Source organism: Mycteria americana, chromosome 3 (genome assembly GCF_035582795.1).
Source record: "Mycteria americana isolate JAX WOST 10 ecotype Jacksonville Zoo and Gardens chromosome 3, USCA_MyAme_1.0, whole genome shotgun sequence".
In the NCBI taxonomy this organism is placed as follows: Eukaryota; Metazoa; Chordata; class Aves; order Ciconiiformes; family Ciconiidae; genus Mycteria; species Mycteria americana.
In genome coordinates this window covers 62,694,291-62,715,010 of record NC_134367.1, presented here as the reverse complement: position 1 = coordinate 62,715,010, position 20,720 = coordinate 62,694,291, and the positions used below count along the sequence as shown (strand labels likewise).

The window sequence follows — 20,720 nt, the reverse complement described above, 5'->3', positions numbered from 1 at the left end:
CATGCTGGAAGGAGGACAGGTTATGAAAGCAGAGTGAAATCTGCTCTTCCCACCAAAGCCCAGCATTGTATTTAAAGGATAATGAATTTCCAAGAGAGATAAGCAGAGATTTTTGCCCACTTACCGGAACAGTTATGTTTCTGCGTAACTCCTGATCCTTATGTCTGCTCCTGTATCTGGTATAAAGTGAAAGACTAGCTTGTAGTTATTTGATCCAAGGTGCTGCAGCTTAGCCTCAATGGGTCATCACAAAATCTAATTCGATATTCACGCTGTGGTGTCCCCTTTGCATTTGCCTATGTAGGTGCAATTTAGCGAGAACATCTCTTTAGTATTGGTATGTGCAAAAACAATCCCTACTTGAGTGCTGTGTCTGATGTCAGGTTCTTAAATGTGGAATTGGCAGATACCAGGCTTTAAGTCTTTAAATCTGATTCTTCCAGTAAGTTTAAGCCTACATGACAGGCACAATGAGTAGTCCCTTTGAAGTTAAACAGGTGTTAGTTGCTTGTATATTTGGCCCCATAGTATTGTCTTCACAGAAGTAAGTATTTTTCATGGAGCTTGTAATATCAAGAAAGATGCATTTTTATAATGCTTCTTGGGTTAGACTATTCTTTCTTACAGCTGCTTTCAGTAATGTTAGTTGTGCAATATCCCAACATGCTTGCTTCTGTGCTTACAAATCTTAGATGAAAGCAAGCAACAACTGGAAATCATTATTGTTTCATAGGGTTAGTAGTTTCATGTTTTGCATGAAAATAGCCCTCTGTTAACTAACCATGCACAGCATTATTTTTCCTTTGCCTTAAAATATGGAAGAAACAGTGTATGAGTGGCCCCTCATTACAAAAACAAAACCAAAAAAATTTTAGTTCCCTTATAGCCTTAAACCTTTTTATTTTAAGGCACTTCAAAGAAGAATAGCTCTTCAGACACAAGGCACTTTCCTTGGTTTTGTTTCTTTTTTCTTTCTTTTTTTTTCCAGTTAAGTTTGCTTTTGTTGTGTTTTGTCCTACTTTGTTTTACGTTGCGGGTTGCTAGGACCTGGATAAGACCCAGGACGACTTACTGAAACACCAGGCTAGCATTAGTGAGCTCAAGCGCAATTTCATGGAATCCACACCTGAACCACGCCCAAATGAGTGGGAAAAGCGGCGTATCACACCTCTGTCCCTACAGACACAAGGGGTATGTCACTGCAGACGCTTGTCCACATGCATTTCCATACAACCCTCTATGTAGCAGTTTGTGCTTTAGATTAACACTTCCTTTGGCTAATGTAATATTTGTTTATACTAAGTGTACATTAACTTTTTACCACTTACCATTGGACCTGACTTTAAATAATGTGTGGAATTTTATTCTTCTACAAAAACAACTGAATTAGAATAACTAGAAAAAAATGGAGGCGATGGAAGTATTTTCCTGTGTGTTAAGGACAGCCTAAATTTCACTCTGATTTACACAGATTGATGGAGATAACTTTTCAGTGACAGTAGAACTTTTGCCTCCTTTTCCCTCTCTTTAACTCTTTGTAGACAGCTTGTGCATAAACACACACACAGCCTGTGTGTTGTTTCAGAAGGACCTTACATGATCAGTTAATTTACAGTGTTGACTTCTTCGGGACATATTTAATGCAGTTGTTAAAATTTACTCACCTTAATCTCCAAAAGTCTGTAAAATGAATTTACGTACTTTTTCTGTATACCTCCTTCCTGACTGAACCTTAAAACAGCAGTTTGGAAAATTATTTTCTACAAATATCATCCTGAATGCTTGTGGCAAGAAAACTACACAAATAAATTTCTCTTGCTGTTGTGAAACTTTTAGTTTTATGAGGAGTTATTTGCTGCTTCTTTCATAGAGTAGAAGAGCAAATCACTCTTCGAAAGCAATCAGTTTATCTTCTGTTGTTATCCGTTTCTTCCACCATTGTTCTTACCCTTCCCTCCTAAACGTATTGTTGTCCTATGCCATTAAATTCTTAAGTGTTCTCTTCAGTCCCCAGAGGGGTGAACTTTCAATTAAGCTTGCTTGATGCTACCAAATGATTTTTGTTAATAAGCCATTATTTCAATAGGATACGTAAGCAACCTGAACTGTGAGTATGTGCATACAGATAATGCAGTCACTGGCTGTATGGATCACTTCTTTAATGACTATTTTGTTAATTTATGGTTACTGCCAAGAGATTATTTCCTCAAATTTCTGAGTAGTACCTGAATATTTCTACGGATAGTGGTATATAAATAGGTACAAATGCTGGTCAGATTTTCAAATGTCTGCGGCACATTGGTTCATTTAATAGCTATAAATATCTTTTTGGTTAAAATAGACATTTATGTAAAAGTGTAACTTAATTTGTGTGGTTGTCTGTATTTTCTGTGTTGATTTCTTTGTATTGAAGTTGAGGCCCCTTCAACTTCTTTTATCTCTGTATTTTTTTTTCCTCGTCTAGTATGTTCTGTCACTTTCAGATGGTTTTATGTTTATGTATAGTGTCTGTCTCATTGCTTGTTGATTTACACTGGTTTTATAAAATGAAAACTAAATAGAAAAAAGGAGACCACATTTTCCAAGTGAAAATGCTGCCGGGGAAGGAGAAGCAATGGACCACAATGCCATGGATTGCTGGAGCAAAACCAGAGGAAACCGATAAGGTGGCTGCCCTGAAACCTACTGCCTTTTTGCTGTATCTGCTGTGGGCTAGCTTGGGCACTTCTTTCTTTTCCTTTTTTTTTCCCTGATGGAGAGAACTTTTTTTAAGCCAGTACTGAAAGGAGAAGGTTGAGTTGTAAACTAGGATCTGTGTGTGTGTATGTGTGTATATGTATACACGCATATATGCATGCCAGCAACATTCTGCTTACACACCAAACTAGCTGTGAAGTTCTGAAGGGCTACTGTTTGAAAAGAAAACCAATTTTTGACCGGAAAATTACTGTATTTTATGTGACTAGGATGACAGCAAAACATGTATTTCCATTCTATATGGAAATAATTGTCTGCACTTATTTGACACTTCACTCAAGAACTTTTGCTTTATGTGTTCACTATGTAATCATTATTCAAATCAATAATGCTGTAGAAGCAGCTTCATTTCAAAGGCAATCTGGTTCTGAGTACCTCCACACTTCCCTACCTCTCTCTTCATCCAGGAAAAGAGGGAAATTTTTTCCCCCATAAGCTGGTTTAACATCTATGCAGTGAATAACACTATATAACCAGTGGGACTACGAGCAGTGTGATAGTGACGATGGGTAGCAATTGTGATGTTGCTTTTTTACATCACTTTTGGACTATTTTCCACCACCGAAGAAGTGAGACAAAAGTGGGTTAATGTAAAGCTGTCAGTCCTATTTCAGTAACATATATAAATACGAGGTTTTGGAAACAGCGTATTTCCATCCTGAATTATTTGTTGATGGATGTAGAGAAGTTTGTGTTCAAGTGTTTTGTTACCTCCAACTTATAAACTTGCTGGTATTAGTAGATTAATACATTGCTCAGTCCTATTCCTGGACTGTATGTTTCCTTGCCTTTCTTTTAGGATATTTGGACAACAGATGAGAATAAAGCAGGGATACCACTGCTAATATTCTTTCTTTTCTTCCTTCTTTTGCTCCAGTGAAAATACTTGCAAATAAGTTATTTTTTGTGTATGAGAAATGTTATTTTGGGTACATCTCGTTTGTGCCACTATACTTCTGTATCACCGTACTCCCACAAATGCACAGCATCTGTGACTTAATTAGAACAGAAATTGTGACACATTGATATGTATGTCACAAATAAACGTGTGAAATATTGTTGTGTTATGGATACCCACAATATTTTATATTTTTAAAATCCATTCCCCCCCCTGCTGCTCGTAAACAGTATTTCATATTAGTGTATATGACTATGTACTAGAAGGAATTTGCCAGGAATTTAAACAGCTTCACAGGCTGATACATTATTGTAACTACAGTAACTTGATGAAAAGTGCCAATTCTATCTATACATTTAACCATTTTTACTAAATGCCTTGTCAGGGAACAGGGGTTACGTTATCAAACAAATTTTGTGATTGGGGTTTTCCTTTTAAAACATCAGAAGACCTAAGAATTTGAGGGTGGTAAAATGCAAAAAGATGAGTGGTATGTGCCTGTCTTTAATTATATACATATGTGGGGGGAGAGAGAGATGCACACAGTCTGACCACATACCACATAAAGATTTTTTTTTCCCCCTGCCTTTTTTTTACTGCTTTGAGTGGTTAGAAAGCATGTGGTACCAGAGTATGATAGAAGGAGTATCATGAACATTTTTGCCTTTTGATGTAATCTATTAATAGATGAACATTTATTTGACATGGTAAACTAGGGAAAGAAAGTGGGGATGAGGAACACATTGCCCTGATGGATATTGAGTGTTACCTGAGGGCAGATTTAGTAACTTGCATTCACATTAAATTTTCTTAGCCACCTTTGAAATATACTTTAAATTTTATTGTAGGGAAAACAATATAGGGGTTCTTTTTCTTTTCCTTCTCTGTTCTTCTGCATGCCATATGTGTTGTAGTATACGCACAGTAGCATGGTGTAACTTAACGTCAGTTCAGATTCTGCATTGCTACTCACAGGGTGAGTCCACACGGACTGCAGTTGTCTGCATGGCACCTTGGCTTTCCTCTGGCGTGTGCTTCTGCCGTGATTCTCTGTAGTACTGTTTTCTGAGGCAGAAACGTATCTTACTGAATGTCGTCAAAATGTGTGTTATGTCCGTTAGGTATTTGTTACATTCTTGGCTTTTTATTTTAACTGTTTTTACTTCTAACTTAGTACAAGAGCTCGTGGAAGGAAAACTGGAATAAATAATTTTAGCCTTTTCAGAGGCTTGTACCCACGTGAATTTTAAAGTTTGCTTTACCATACAGATTTATAGTCCTACAGAAAATAGACCAGACTATGAATGTAATTTCTGCTTTAAAGCAACTTACCCTTTTATGTACGTTTGAATAAAACAAGTTTTCCCAGTAGAATGGGACAGGCTTTTTGAAAACAGATTCTTTAATAGAAACGAATTTGCTTAGGTTATTTAAGCATTTGAAAAACTTATACGTATAACATAGATTTTAACGAAAACCTCGTTTCAGCATTGTGGGTATTTATGTTCAAAGCTAATGTATTTGACTACCCTGAAGCTCTGAGCCGGCTAGGCATCAGACGGTGTTAAAAATGGATTTTTAAAAGGGAAAACTCCCAACAGTAAATACGGAATTACTGCCTAAGTAAACTGTTGTGGTTGGAAAATCCATGGAAATGTTAATGTTTTTAATTGTTATCATGTGATGTGCACGGTGGAGAGGTGCAGTATTAGAGCACGACTGTGAGTTGTGGTGACAGCCGGTGCTTGTCCCGCCTGCTCCCACTTCCCCTCACGGACAGCCCGCGCTCCTGCGGCACTCTCCCAGCCGCACCCTTTTCCTTGTCACGTGTCCTCTTGCCAAACCTTTCCTTCGTAGGTCGCTGCCGCTCCGTCCGCCACTGTTTAATTCTTTCCTTTCCCCTTTCTAACTCGTCTAGAGCCTAGAAGAGGAGATAACGTCCATTTTATTTAGTAAGGAGGGCTTTTGCGCTAGCGGGAGAGGGCCCTTCGCCGCCGCCAGCCCGGGGCCAGCAGAGGGCGCTGCGGGGGAAGAGACTGCCGCCTCGGCCGCGCCGCCGCCTCAGGTGCTTCCCCCCCCGCCGCTGCGCTCCTCCCGCCTGCACCGCCGGCGTCGGGACGGTAGGGGCTGAGCAGGTTACCTGGGCATGGGCTTAGGCTCCCATCCCGTCTAAAGATTAACCGCCGACCCCCAGCGCCTTACAAATGCCAGAAAGGCGGCCTGCAGCTTACTTCTCGTGTCTCGGAGCCGGTAAGCTGGTTGCTTGTGTTAGAGGGGCGAGAGATCCAGCTAGAGAGCTAAATTCTCTATTTGCAACACTCCAGAAATATTAATTGGCGCTTGTTTAAGCTTCACCAGGGATGCTGGCTTACGCTCTGTAGGTGCTCTGCTTGGTAACCAGCAATAAAAGCTAGGATTAAGTCACAGATGATGTGTTGATTTTTGTATTCTTACTGTCTGAACTCAAATTTTGCTGCAAACCATTCGCTAAAAATACATGAGATAAAAAAACCTACCTAATACATAATTTACGGCGGGCTTTCTGGGATATCCATCACAGATCATTCTGTTATGGAACAAATACTAATATAACTGCTTTAATCTCATCATTTTGGCTCTGAACTGAATCCTAATGGGATCATCTTAGTAATCATATATTGCTATTCTGACAACATACTACCCTAAACAGTCTCCCTCTTGTTACCTATTAAGTTTCATAAAGCAACAGACCAAAGATGAACAACTAATGAAATCTTACAATAAAGTATTTTTTTGTTTTGCATGATGATAAACTGAGAATAGAATGCTAAATAGGTTGTTTTTTTTTTTACTTTCCCTTAATATTATTTATTCTTAATTCCCAATTTAACTGAGAGAAATAACTGCCTCAGTAGCATCACTGGCCAGTGCATTCATGCTTTTATTTTCCGTCTTTCATAATTAAATTCTTATCCCAATTAATAATGTCCATAATTCTTACCTGCTTTTGAATGGAATATGTCAATGAAGTAGAAGGAAAGGAGAATAGTTCTATGTGAGTCTTGCAGTGAATACACAGTATCTGCCTAGTATCATGTATATACATTCTTAAAGCTTGCTTGGAGGATGTTACACTGTTGAAAAGGGTCATGCATTGATTTTTGTCCTCTGATTGCTTTTTGTTTCACAGAGACATGCTTCCAGAGCAGAAGGGCCTTGTACTGGAGTCAGCGATGCTGATAAGGTTCTACTGATTTTTTCCATAGTTAAATTTGGCTCTAACCCTTCCAATCCACCTTCATTCTTTCTTTCCTTCGTTTTTCAGTTAACCATCACAACCATCTTTTGTCTTCTACATGACATGAACCAGCCATCAGCTAATTTTGTTTCCATCATTTTAATTTATTCATATACTCTACTTTTGTTTTTCCTCATCCATGTTTTTTGTGCAGAGTTCACATGAGACTCTGGACATAGTGGAGGAGAAGAAGCAGGCAGAGGTTGGGATAGAAGAAACACTAGTCGTAGACGAAACCAACAAAGGGAAAATGCAAGTTGCCACTGATGCTGGGGAAACATGTAAGGTGGAGCATCTGTCAAAAAAGGACTCTTCATCATTGCCATCAGATAGTAGCAGCAGCAGCAGTAGTAGTGAGAGTGAGGATGAAGAGGTGGGAGAATACCAGCCACATCATAGGGCAATTGAGGAAGTCATCAGGGAAGAACAGGAAGAAGAAGAAGACATGAAAAAGAAAGAACATGAAGAAAAAATACAGCATGTGGAAGCCACACCAGAAGGGAGTAAACTAAATGTACCAGTTGAACACACACAAGTTACAGCTGAAGATTTGGTCCAGGAAAATGCAGTTACCATAGCTACAGAAGAGAAGAATTTGTCAGAGGAAATTAAGCAAGATTTAGGTGAAGAAAAAGAGGAAGAACAGCTCAAACTCAATGGAGATGTGTCTCATGTTGACATTGATGTTGCACCACAAATAATTTGTTGTTCTGAGGTAAATGGTAGAACAGTTTGACAACTAGATTAAGCAGAGATATTTCTTGGGGTGAAAATATACCTGCCTTTCTTCTTCTCCTATTCCTCCAGCTCTTCAGGCATCCAACAAGATTGAGATCATTTGGAATGGGAAACCATTGATGAGCAGTGAAATTCTGTCTCCTTCAGTTATGGTTTCTGACTTTTTTGCTAGAATCACCAGTAAGGCAAACCTTCCGAAGACTGCCATCTCCTTTTTACTCCCCCTTATTTTATATGCATATACATAATGTATATTTATTATTTACACGTTTCCAATGTTTTAAGTCTCGTCTTGTCTGTTTGTCAATTGTTTCTGACACGTCCATGACATGTAAATGTGATTGGAAAACTATTGGCAATTGAAATTAGAAAACACCCGTCACAATTTTTTTTCCTTTTTTTTCCCCTCGTTACTCAATGCTTTTCTTGCCTTTTTTTCCCCTTTTAAAAAATGTTATGAATGTATAGACTGGAATAAGTCTGGCTAGAAATTGCATAGGTGAGAGCACTGCATTTTAAAGGGATGAGGCATATATCACGATCTTACTATGAAGTCTTCTAGTGCAATAGATATTTAGGGAAGCATGCATGGGTTCCAGTCACAATCAGTTGTTTTAAGCCAAACAAGGTTGAAGGGTTCATTACTGGGCAAACTTTATAAAGAAGCAGAAAGGAAAAAAATGAGGTGCAGGGATGCATCTCCTTGTAAAGTTGGCATGATCTTCTGCTGAGTTTTTCAACAATTGGGTGGAGTTTTTTACTAGTTGTCTACCTGCTCATTCTTGTAATGGTGGCAAATTTTTTTTTCTTGGCACTTAAATACAAACAATTTACCTTCTTTCTTATGTTGTCTTTTGCATACACAGGTATTCTGATTAATGATGTGAAAGAATTAGTTTATAAGACCTTTAGAAGTTGCAGGCACCCATAATTCCTAAAATCATAGCTAGTTTGGAGGAAGAGGAGAAGGGCTGCTGTGTGTGCAAGTGTGTGTGAGGGAAAGAAAGGATTTTTTTTTTTTTCCCCTGGGATTTCCCCCCATGTGCACCCAAAATCAATGGGAGATAGCAACTGATGCATTGATGCATCTAGAAAAATATCTAAAGGCTTTACTAGATTTTTTTTTTAAGTTCTTAAGTATATTGAAAATCTGCTCCAATAAGATAACAAGTTCACTGGCTTACAGACCCCTGGTTAATTGCTTTCTTTGTGATATTGCAGAGAACACCACTAGCTAACTCTAAATGGTTAAAATGGCTCTTTAGGATTGTTGTCAAAAGAAGCCATTGATTTCCGGAATTACTACATTGAATGTAGACTGCTTAAAATCCAATTGTTGTTTTTCTGTTCCAGAAGTAGTACATATTAAAAGTTAAACTTTTACATAATTTCCTTGGAATTTCTAGTCCTTATTTGGAGTTTGACTGAGCAATGATAGGTATTTTCCCAGATTAATTCTAATATGAAGCTTATCCATCTGAGCTACCTGTCAGGTTCTTTATGCAAACTAAGATTGATTTTTTTCCTAGTGATGGTCTTTTACACATTTTCAATACCTGTGTTGCAGCTTGGTTTTAGCAGTTGCCTTCTGTGATATGTACTGTTGGCTGAAACACAGAACTTTGGCAAGGTTATTAGGAGATTAAATTTTCCTACCATGTTAGGTAGATACTAGAGGGTTGGTGTATTAGTCTTCATTTCACTTTGCTTATTTATTGCATGCTTTTTGATTGGCAAGGCAGTTAAATACTTATCTTACTGTTATGCTTTTCTTGAGTTTTTGGTTGTGTTTTCTTGGTCCACTTTACAAACTGTTCTTCTGTCTTTTAAATTGATTGGTTATTTCTTGCACCACAGCCTCCAGTAGTGAAAACAGAGATGGTAACCATTTCAGATGCCACACAGAGAACTGAAATCTCCACTAAAGAAGTTCCAATTGTTCAAACAGAAACTAAAACTATCACATATGAATCTCCACAGGTATGGTGGCTAGGTTATTATATTGTTTACAGGCTGTTTTTTATTCCAGTTACTTGTACATCAAAATAGATAATGTCCAAAAAATGCTTTTCAAAAACCTGTACTTTTTTCTAGCAGCTAAGATTATACTTTGGCTATGAATTAGGTAAGTGAAACGCATGTAGACAAAGCAGTGTGACTCCTAAAGTTCTAAGTGGTTTTTTTTTAATATGAGGACTTAGTTGCTGTCTGCAAATGTCTACAACTCATTTTTAGTTTTGGAAACTTGATTAAAATATCTCATTGCTCCTCAAAGGAACATGTAGCTTTGATCGTAAATTTTCCACAAGGATGAACCATAACAACAGTCTTACATGACTCGGTAAACTTGGATGGCTTCTGTTTAGATTTCAGTTCTAACTAAACTAAAGAATGCGTTTAGTAAGAAAACCATCCTTTTCTCCTGTGAAAACAAAGCTTTTAAATGCCAAAATAAAAGAATACCCTTTTTTTTCTTACAGTTTGATGGCAGTGCTGGTGGCAACGCTGGTGTGCTGCTGAGTGCCCAGACAATTACATCAGAGTCAATTTCTACTACTACAACTACACACATCACAAAGGTAAAATATAATAATGTCTCTCTGAACTAAAAAAAAAAAACCAAAACCTCAAAATAATTTATTGAAGCAAGCTGACTTGAAATGGATTGGATTCATTCCAGGCATGTGTGAGAATTAATCTTTCTGTACACAGATTTTGAACAGAGAAGCCCTAGTGAATAAGCAGCAATATCTGGGAACAGGACAGGGAAAAGGAGAAAAATATTATTAGGTTTTTTTAGTACTTCATATAGGTCTTATTTCTGTGTTTGACAAATGAGTATGTACCTAAATTTTTACAGTTTCAGTCCTGTCATCACTCACTGATATCTTACAGAATCTTTGTTAATGTAACTGAGGTCTGCAGGAGCTCTGCTAATGGCATCTGTTACAAGGATGAACTGAAACAATGTTTTCTCAGCCTTAGTGTTGATGATCCTTGTGCTGCTAAGTTTAGAGCATATTTAAAAACAGATCATACCACTAGATGACTTTGCAAGCATATTTTCATGCTTAATTATGTGCTCTGCATTCCATGCTTGAAAAGGAAAGGAAAACTCAGTGTTAACAGGACATCACATCTGTTTCAGTCTCATGTAATGTTTCATGCCAGAGTGTGTTAGAACTACCGAAGTGTGGTGGTGGTGATGATGATGATTATGATTATTGTTATTATTATTTTATGAAAATAGTTGTCAAATTTTAGGCATGCCCCAGCAACACAGTTTTGAGCTCTTGTCATTGAACTCTTAACATAGTTTTCCAAGAAAATTACAGAAAACATTGCTTAGGGTGAAGCAAAAGAGAAGGAAACATAAGGTGTGAGCTTGGGATTTCCCCCCCACCCCGCCCAGAGACAAAAAGTTTCACATCATTACAGAATGGAACAATAATTCACTGCTCAATGGATATATATTCAATATATATATTCTTAAGATTGAAATATTCTTAAGATTGAAAGTTGTATTCACAGAATGACAGTGGAAGGATGATGTTGGAAAGTTGTCAGATAAAGGCCACATAAAATAAAGTAAGCTGAGAATTTAAAATGTGTATGTTTTGTTATACAGACTAGTCAACAGGTCCTTTTCAGTCTCCTGCTCCCTTTTGGAATCATTAAGCCACCACCATTTTAGGAAGAAGTCTTTATTCAATAAATTGTGCTACCACAGCTAGAAAGGGGGAGAAAAAAAGTGGACATTTACTTGTCAAGTTCAGATGTCAAATAATGCTGCTTTTTATATTTTATTTTTTATATTTTTCTATAATGCAGCAAATAAAGCTGCATTAAAGAAAATGGTTTCAGTCTTGTCTTCTACTAAAAAACTACTGGGATTACCCTAATGCAGCAGCTCCTTATCTTTTCTTACAGACTGCTTATCGTCAATTCAAAAGACTGAATTTTCTAAACTAACTTTCTATTTTACATCCCAAACTGTTCATTATTGATAAAGGGACCTGCCAAAATAGTTTTAATATTCTAATGGTGTTCTTAACATAATCATTTTCTATCTTTTCTAATATCGCCAGTGTATCTTAAGTAGCAGTTTATTCTTTTCTCTTATATAGGCTGATTTTAAAAAATCCAAACACATAATGTTATTTCTGTGAGAATTTTTCTATAACCTAAAATGTTTTAATCATTGGAGTAAGATATGAAGAAACAAAGCACAAAATTATTTCCATCAGCAATGTGAAATATGTTGAAAATATCTCACTAAGGTCCATGAATGGCAGAACTGAACACCAGATCGTCTGTTCAGATCGTCTTTGTATTTAATGGCATAGGATTCTTCAGAGACTGAGAAGAGACCCATTATAGATGGGTTGAAATCAAAGAAAAGACTCCTGGAATTTCCTTGTTGCCAGATTTATATGGTGGAAGAAGCTGGAATTCCAGTTTGTCTGCATATCTAGATCTGTTCAAACTTGGGCTCCAGTAACAGAAAGAATTCTCTATTAGCTGTTTTTTATCAAGTTTAGCAATTACTAGAATGTGACTAACTGCGTAACTGAAAAAGGAAAGGATGATTTAGCACTGAGAATATTTGCTACTAATTGCAACTCAGTCACAGAAATTTATTTGCTTCAGTGCAACAGAAAGGAGTGCTTTGGAGCAGTATGAAATAATTGCAAGGATGTTTTCTTCTTTTTTTGTGCCATCTGTAGATGGTAAAAGGTGGGGTATCAGAAACAAGAATTGAGAAGCGCATTGTCATTACTGGAGATGCAGATATTGACCATGATGAGGTGAGTATGTAAGCTGTTAACACTTACAGTGTGCTTTTCATAGTCCAGTGAGATCTAGATGATATCAGAAACCTGAAATAAGAGAAAGGTAGAGAAGTTGAATAAGAGGACATGGAAAGACCCTGAGACTGTTAATTGTGGCAAAGTTGTTAAGCAATCATGTTTTGTGAATAAGGAGCCTTTAGAATATAACTGAAAGAAAAACAGCATTTGTAACTTTGCATCATAGATCATGTGAATGGATTTCTTACTATTTTTAAAGGGATTGATTTTTTTGGAAGAGACCCAATTTGTTTAGTGCTGCTTTTGCCATTTGGGAGGAAAAGCATTACTAAAGCAATCTTATTTTGATACGTTAATCTGCATAGATGGGAGTCTCTGCTGTGTTGTGTCAGCAACGTCGGAATGCATTTTGCCTAAAAGCTTTGAAATACATTAAAGCATAAACTGCTCGAATTTCAAAAATAGTTTTTGACTTGTATGTATAGAATTCTATATAACAAAAGTAATTGTTGATCATGTGGAATCTGATGGAATCCTTTCATCTCTATCAGTACCAAAGCAGTATTTCACGATGTCTTAGAAACTAAGGTTAAAATCGCTCCTACTTACAATCAAGAAGTTAATTGAATTTAAGCAGTACACAGAAAAATAATTGAGAAAGTGCAATTATCTATTCTTTATAGTGATGATTACACAATTTTTATTGGTTTTCATCTAAGAAACTATGGTAACAAAGTCAATCAGCAGTCACTGGATAATACAAATGGAAAAGCCTACCTTCTACATAAAGTTGCAGTGAATTCAATTCTAACTTTATGAAAGCTACACAAATCAACGTAACAGGATTTAATTTAACTTCTGAATCGTAATATACTGAGAGCTCTCAGGGAATTTAATTCCACATTTTGATCTGCCTCCAGAAAGTGGCTCTTGACAAGTTGAATCTCTTCTTGAAACTCATAATTAAATGACAGGGCTGTTCAGCATCAGGTGTGGCTCTTGTCTGCCTTGACGCATGTTCAGTGCACTTCGGATGTCTGGAAAGGTCACACAATACCTTTAGTATACCAGGCAATGCTTTAGTAAAACCGTTCTCTAAGCCCTTCTTTGTTTTGAGGTAAGTGGTAATGAAGTAAAAAATGAAATTATAAAATAGGAAGTACAAAATATTATTTTAATCACTGAAGTTTAAAGCAGCAGTGAGCAGCTTTTAACATATTTAAGAAATCTCTATCACTTTTTCTTCAGTGGATATGGAGCTCTTTAGATGCAAAAACTACATGCTGCATGTTTATTCTTTTGTCTTTTAGCTCCCTACATCACTAAAACAGTTCTCAATAGGAAAATAATATTTCAATTTGGAATTTCAGAATGCAAATGCTTGTATTACTTGTTGTAATTTAAGGTAGAGACTTAAGGTTTTTTCATTGTTTATGGTTTGATTTTAAACACTAATTCTTAAATCTCAACAGACACTTTCTTTTAAATCCTCATTTAAATCCTAGAGATTACACTTGGCATATTGTAAAAGACAAACTAATAAAAAATTGTTAGGATTAATACATCAGCAAACATCATTATTGTACCAATGCACACAGTGTGTTCCTCTGTACATATTTCCTTCATAGGACTTCAAATTCATTATCATATAATAGTTAAGGTGGCTAATATTGGTGTTTCCAATCTCTCTTCAGAGTTAGTTATTTCTTCCACTTACCATCTATGGCTCAGGAAAATGTCACTTTTCTAAATGAAGATAAATGTTTTTGTTGCATTATATTTTTCTTGCTCCTTCTAGTATATTTGGGGTTTTTTAGTTGTGGTTGATACTAAGGTGAACAGTGGGCTTACTGTTGCCTCAGAATGCCTTCCAGTTTCTTCTTTTTTTTCTTGTGTTGTGTTCCAACAGTAATACACTGAAATAAGGTTCAGATCAGGGGAAGGAATAGAAGGTCCCAGGTGCTCTTTTGCCTCTTCTGCCTCAGAGGGTGCTCTTATGTGGTTGATTGAAAAGCCTTGTGTAGAATAGAATAGAACAGAATATTTCAGTTGGAAGGAACCTACAACAATCTAGTCCAACTGCCAGCTGTGTATATTGGTACATCTCTTAAGAAGATAAAATTTCTTAAAATGTGGAGGAGAGTGTGTAAGAAACTGAGTAATACTTATATTTACAATTCCCTGAGTTAAACTGGAGAAAGTTCTCTTAAACTAGTAAAAGGAGAAAAAGGAGATTCTTGTGCTGAGAAAGAAATTTCTGTTATGATCTTCTTCCAGCGTTTCAGTACCATACTTCATACACATTCCAAAGTATGTTTCCATTTTGTTCAGGAAACTGAAGGGAACTCTTATTTTTTTCTAATGTGTACATTCTTGTTAAGTCTTTGTTTGCCAGATCTGTTGCAGAGGTTCAAAAACTTCTGGGGTATAAGAATACATTTGTCTCCTGGAATGAGCTAGAAAAGTTACAGGATAACTTTATGGTTATTTGTTACTTACTGGAAATTTTGGTAAATTTTTAGCATAGTGGGTTTTGGGGAGTTTTTGTTGGGTTTTGTGTTTTGGGGGTTGGTTGGGTTTGTGGTGGTTTTTTTATTTTTGTTTTGGTTTTTGTTTTTTTTTCCCCTGAGCCCTCTCAAGTTCAGGAATTTGGAGTTCTGAACAATTATAACCAAAATTTCCGATGCTACTCTCCCATACTCTGGCCTCACATGAATGTCCTTTAGGTGTTGTTGACTTACATATTTTGAATACATTTGCAGGCCCTAGCACAGGCAATCAAAGAAGCCAAAGAACAGCACCCTGACATGTCTGTCACAAGAGTGGTGGTGCACAAAGAAACTGAACTTGCTGAGGAAGATGAAGAGTAGAATAAAAAATGCCCTCAAGCAAATACTTCAGGTAAGCTTTTGTATATAATTAACATAGGAAAATTTAGCATCAGTTTTCAGTTGCATTCTGTAATAAAAGGCTTGAAAAATATTGGGGGGGGGGGGGTGTCTTTGATACATGCTATCACAAAATGGTGAGTTGAAACAGGTGCTAATAGTAGACTGTTAGTGTAAGAATTTTTATCTTAAGTCCGAACTGACATTAATTGCAATTTTTCCTGTATATGACTCCCAGTTTTGTCGCAGTACTCTCATGACATTTCCTACGATGTTTGGTCAAGTTGTTGTAGTTTATATTGAAGTGAGTTTAGGCTATTTCTGCAAAACAGGAAGGATGTGTCACATTTTTCTGTTTACCTGTACAATTACAGTCCTTGCCTTACATCTTCCTTGTTTAGTGGGAAGACTATATGCAGTTCCCAGTAGTGAAAGGGCATGCTTGGACATTTTAATTTAGTCAGCTAATTCTTAATCCTAAGCATACTGAAATATTTAACCTTTTATCATTTTCCCAGGGAAGGAGGTAAATGCAATGCAAACTCAAGTTTTAAAGCCTCTTATCAGTTGCAAGAGGTATTTGAAGGAATGTCAGTTTATTAGACCCTCATTTCTAGGAATAAAAAAAAAAAACAACCCTGCTCTGCTTGATGTATTCAATAGAAAGATCAGAATAAACACTGAATAAATCTGCTGTTGCACTGGTTATAGGCTAATGTCTTAAAGCTCTGTAACCGGCTGGGTGTATAAAGCTTCAGACTTCCTTTGCTTGTCACAGTGGTTGTCATGAAACTGAAGCATCAGAGTTTTGGAACTTGATGGTTTTGTTAATGTTAGATTCAGATTCAAGGAAAAAATATCATTTGGAATGGTTAAATGACAATGGGAGAGATTTAAAAATAAATAAAATTTTAAAAGCAACTTTTTAAGCCTTCATTAGGAGACAGTTTCTACTGATGAGTCTCTGTATTTAGCTAGAAGAGCAGAGGTGTTATTGGCACGTCTCAAGAGGGAAAGCTCTGTTTTAGTACAACTTTAAGCTTTTAATAAGAATTTTAATCAATGTTAATGTAGGGGGAGACAAGGTAAAAGAAATACATTTTGTACTTTTTAAAGAAATAAGAGTTGTCGTGATTCTTATTTCCTTGGTGATTTATACAATGGTGATTGTGGCCCATGGAAAAGAGAGTTCGAAGTCCTGCACAGGCATGCATTCCCTTAGTATCAAATGAAGTTTTTTTACCAAAGGAAACTACCTGTCATAAACTTCATCCTGCAGCTTCGGGAGACTTCCAGATATCATGAGCACTCTTCATGAAGTGCCAGGAATATAGGAAAAATGAGAAACTGACTTGATTCCACAATTGATGTAAGCTACTATAAAGAGAGGAGGATATATTTCACATAATGCTGATAATTTCTGATGTTGAGAAGATCAGTTTTATTCCTGTGCCTGAGTTTCCTAAAAGCTGAAGATTTCACTGTCGGGTATCACTTCTGTGGTCCAGAGGAGAAAAGATGCAAGCATCAGTTTGAGAGGATATGAAGTGCTCCTACTGGATGCTACTCTATGGAAGATGAGCATTATCAAGGAATCAGCCTTCCCGAACTAGTCAGTGATCACAGATGCATATTTTCAGCTGAAAGACATAGGCTAAAGCCTTAGTTTATTTCATCTACCCACCAAGTGTCTTGCTTTTGTTTAACATCTGGATAGGAGTGGAGGGGCCGATGTGGCTGAGGAAAGGGAGAGCTAATATACATTGCCAACTGACATGTATATGATAAATTAGAAGCTGTGTGTTGTGAGGTATTGGGGAGAGAGTTTTTCTCTATTGTGAGATATCTGTTGGCAGAATTGTTGGTTCCCATCACTGCACACATCAATTCTTCTGGGATTTTATCCTGAACTCCTGCTACCTGCAGCATTGCATAGAGCAAGTGTTGAATGCCATGGAGAAGTCCACGAGGATAAGAGTAGGATGCCTGTCTTCTGCCTGCAGACAGAAAGTTTATCCCCCTTCTCCATCAAAGTGGTTCCAGTTGCCTTTCCTGGCCTCGTACAGATTGTGCTAGGACTACAATGTTTGTTTTGGTTATGTGAGTTCATAAATTACCTTTTGGCCAGTTTTCCTCTGAGCTTACTGAGAAGCTGGAGATTTTACATCAGAGTGGAGCTAAGTTTGAGCTGTCCCCTGAAAATTTCTTGAGTTTTGGTCAGATTATTGTGTGTTTGAAAAAGGAAAGAATAATTTTTGCTCATAACTCCACAAACCAGGAAGACAACATGGATAAAGTTTGGAATTGCTAGGTCAACACTCACCTGGATATTAATGTTATAACATTAATACTTTTTTAATTATTGTAACGTTATATAATGTTATAAACTGTGGAAATAACAATGGTGGGTTGCTTGTGAGGGAGGATTGGGGAAAAGTCACAAAAAATTAGGAACTCTGCACAAATCTCTGTATGTTTTTTCACTGTACCTTTATTTCAGTGTTCAGTTGGATTTGTTTTGTAGCTTTGTTGTTTAGTGACACTGAAAATGGGTATAGCATGTATGCTCTGGCTTTGTTTTGAAAGCACAGTAGAGGACATGGAACTGTACTGAACTGTGAGATAGGGATGTGTGGATGAGTCCTCACATCACATAAATGCTCCAGAAAGGCTTGGAAAAATCCACATCACTTTTGAGAGAGCTTTTAGTTTGTAGCAAGCCTGTGGTTTAGGTAATTTCACTGATCCCTTAGTACACAGCAACATTAAACATGCATGCTCAAACCATCCTTCTCATATTTTCAGCATTTACATAGGAGGATCTAAGGTAGAAAGGTACACTGAGACAGCAGAACAGACCATTTTGATTTGCAAGGATTTAATATTATAATATGTGCTAGCACCACATTTTTCATTTATTATTAATCAGTGTGAATTTAAAGGTCTTGGGAGCAGGGATTGCCTCTTCTGTTATATTTGTGCAGAATGTGCCAGTTTCTTCATGCTACCTTAATCCAGAAAAGTATCTTTCAAATTGGTGTTCAACATAATCTATCCCATATAAGTAATTACAACATCTTTCTTGAAGGGACTGTGTCATGGGAGGAAGAAACAATCTTGGCAGATTTGCACCACATTTCTACATTAGTGACCAGCTGCAAAATTGATTCTGTTCCTTCATCAAATATTTAACTACTTTGTAAAACTTTTGTTCAGAAAAAAACATTCAAAGAATTCTTTCCATCTGCTGAGGGTGGTTTTTTGCTTTTTTGAGAAATATATACGTTGTGGAATGGTGTTTGCAACGTATCAGAGTGTGTCAGGTGTTCTTGTCTGAGTTTGCCAATTGCTTTACAGCTCTTGGTGTGAAATGCTTGTGAGAGAGCAAAAGAGGACTAATATGAAGACATTTCACCATGCTGCTCTTTTATTTGAGACCTAGTGACTTTGACTGATGATGCCTCTCAGTTAAACGTTAAGGAAAAAATTTAGTTGTCTAAAAAACATAAGCCACCTGAAGTGCATTGAATATCTGTCTGCAGCTTAGAGCATCAAGAGAACTATGCCCTCCTGTAGCAGCAACTGAAGGGCAGGTGGGACTGCAGAAAGAGCTCTAGACAATTGTGTTTAGACAATGGAGTCACGCCACAAATTTTGATTAGTTGTTTCTAAGGTGATGAAATCTCTGCTCCAATGACTACGGCAGTATTGTTTGTGTAGACTTGTTTTCTCTAATAAAAGTGAGAGATATTACACTCTGATTCTGAGGGATTATTAATTGAGTAAATATCTTCATTTTTTATTTATGCACTAGATTGTGGATTAAAATTTTCGGTAAACTGTGCAAGAGGTGACTATTAAAAGACCATGAGAATTTTGGGGAGGGAAAAAATACACTAAAGCAAGAAGAACATTGATAGAAACTGAATTACTGTTTACCTCAGGATTGAAAGAGGCTTTAGTTAATGGAACATTTTTTAATGAAATAACTTTCCCCCAAAATAACCTATATGGGAAAAATGACTTTTTGACTCTGATGATGTGACATTCACATAGTATCTGTTATGAATGCTTATGTAATCTTCCCCATCCTTTTTCTTCCAGAAGTAAAAATGATACTGACCGTGATCATGACCATGAAGAACTGTAATCATTCCAAGTCATCACTACTCTGCTGAATTCACCAAGCCTAGCAATGATGACCAGATGTTCAAGACTTAAATGCCAATACCAAACTCCATTTTAACATCTTTGGTTTATATTCCCTTGCAATCTTTCTTGTTTATTTTTTATAACCACTTCTTAACAATCTTAGATTTTTTTAAATGAAGTTTTAGAGGGTATGATCTTCTTTTGCACAAATACTTGTATTTTTGAAGCCGATTCTTAATTATATGAAAGTGAACAAAAAAGTCTGGAAAGTATTGTTCGCTGGACCAGGTGGTAATTGTGCAGGAAGGGGGATCTTAACTAATTTAGATATAGTTTTTTCAAAATATTTCAAGTGAAATCTCTTACTGGAGTAATTTACAGATTTTTTTTTTTTTTTTTCAGATTATTCAGGTAAATATATGATATCACATAACAAAGATTTTTATAAAAATACAACATTTCCTAAAATTTGAAAAAAATATATTTCTTTGGATAAATTTTATACTGATATCTCTGTAACTCTTTCTGTTCTAAGGTTCTCCTTTCTGTGGAGCAGAGATGGTGTGGCAGTCTATAGAAGAGAAGGAGTTGCAGACACATTTCTTCTGACTGAGCACTGTGTTCTTTTTGCACTTTGGTGCCAATGCTCAACTTTTTGCAGACATTTTGCTGTCTGCAGCATTCCAGATAAGGAAAGAAGGAAGAACAAAATATCTTTCTCTTCTTCCAACAAGAGATGATCTAGGCAGCTTAAAACCTTAGTGCTTTTTTCTTACTGTGTCCAAACTTCAACACTTCCATTATTTGAATACATGTGTAGAATGCTCACTTTCTATTAAACCTCACTGTCTCCATGTTAGAACTGACATTTCTGTTCTTGAGAAGGTATACGTTTCAGATGCTTCGTCTAATGGTTAATGCAGGTTTTTAGGATACTGAGTAAAAGTGTATGATGGACTTCATTCATAAAGTAATAAGACAGTACCATCATTTGAGACTGCCATTGAGAAAACCTGTTAATTATTTTGGATTTTATTTTTATTTTGTTCTTGCAGGGGGGTTGTTTGTTTGGGGGTTTTTTTGCTGTTGACTCTGTGTATAGTTAAAATGCCAAATTAGATTTATAGCAGCTTGAAGTTGTATTAAGTGATATTTTGCTTTCTGTAATTCTGTTATAAAATAAAGTTGTTTATTCTCTG

The 20,720-nt window shown here is 36.6% G+C and overlaps 1 protein-coding gene across 7 annotated transcripts in view; it reads left to right on the top strand.

Moving 5' to 3' along the window:
- EPB41L2 (erythrocyte membrane protein band 4.1 like 2) overlaps window positions 1-20,720 on the top strand; it is a 126,996-nt gene extending 106,276 nt beyond the window's left edge. Inside the window, exons 15-24 of one of the 7 annotated variants that reach the window (XM_075498738.1) lie at window positions 1,045-1,191; window positions 2,562-2,666; window positions 5,574-5,720; window positions 6,825-6,878; window positions 7,087-7,647; window positions 9,528-9,650; window positions 10,151-10,249; window positions 12,398-12,478; window positions 15,244-15,382; window positions 19,474-20,720. In XM_075498738.1, the coding sequence (XP_075354853.1) occupies window positions 1,045-1,191; window positions 2,562-2,666; window positions 5,574-5,720; window positions 6,825-6,878; window positions 7,087-7,647; window positions 9,528-9,650; window positions 10,151-10,249; window positions 12,398-12,478; window positions 15,244-15,351 (1,425 nt within the window). In that variant the 3' untranslated portion in view covers window positions 15,352-15,382; window positions 19,474-20,720. The remainder of the gene's footprint in view (window positions 1-1,044; window positions 1,192-2,561; window positions 2,667-5,573; window positions 5,721-6,824; window positions 6,879-7,086; window positions 7,648-9,527; window positions 9,651-10,150; window positions 10,250-12,397; window positions 12,479-15,243; window positions 15,383-19,473) is intronic. The other 6 variants (XM_075498739.1, XM_075498741.1, XM_075498740.1 and 3 more) reach the window with 6 other exon arrangements.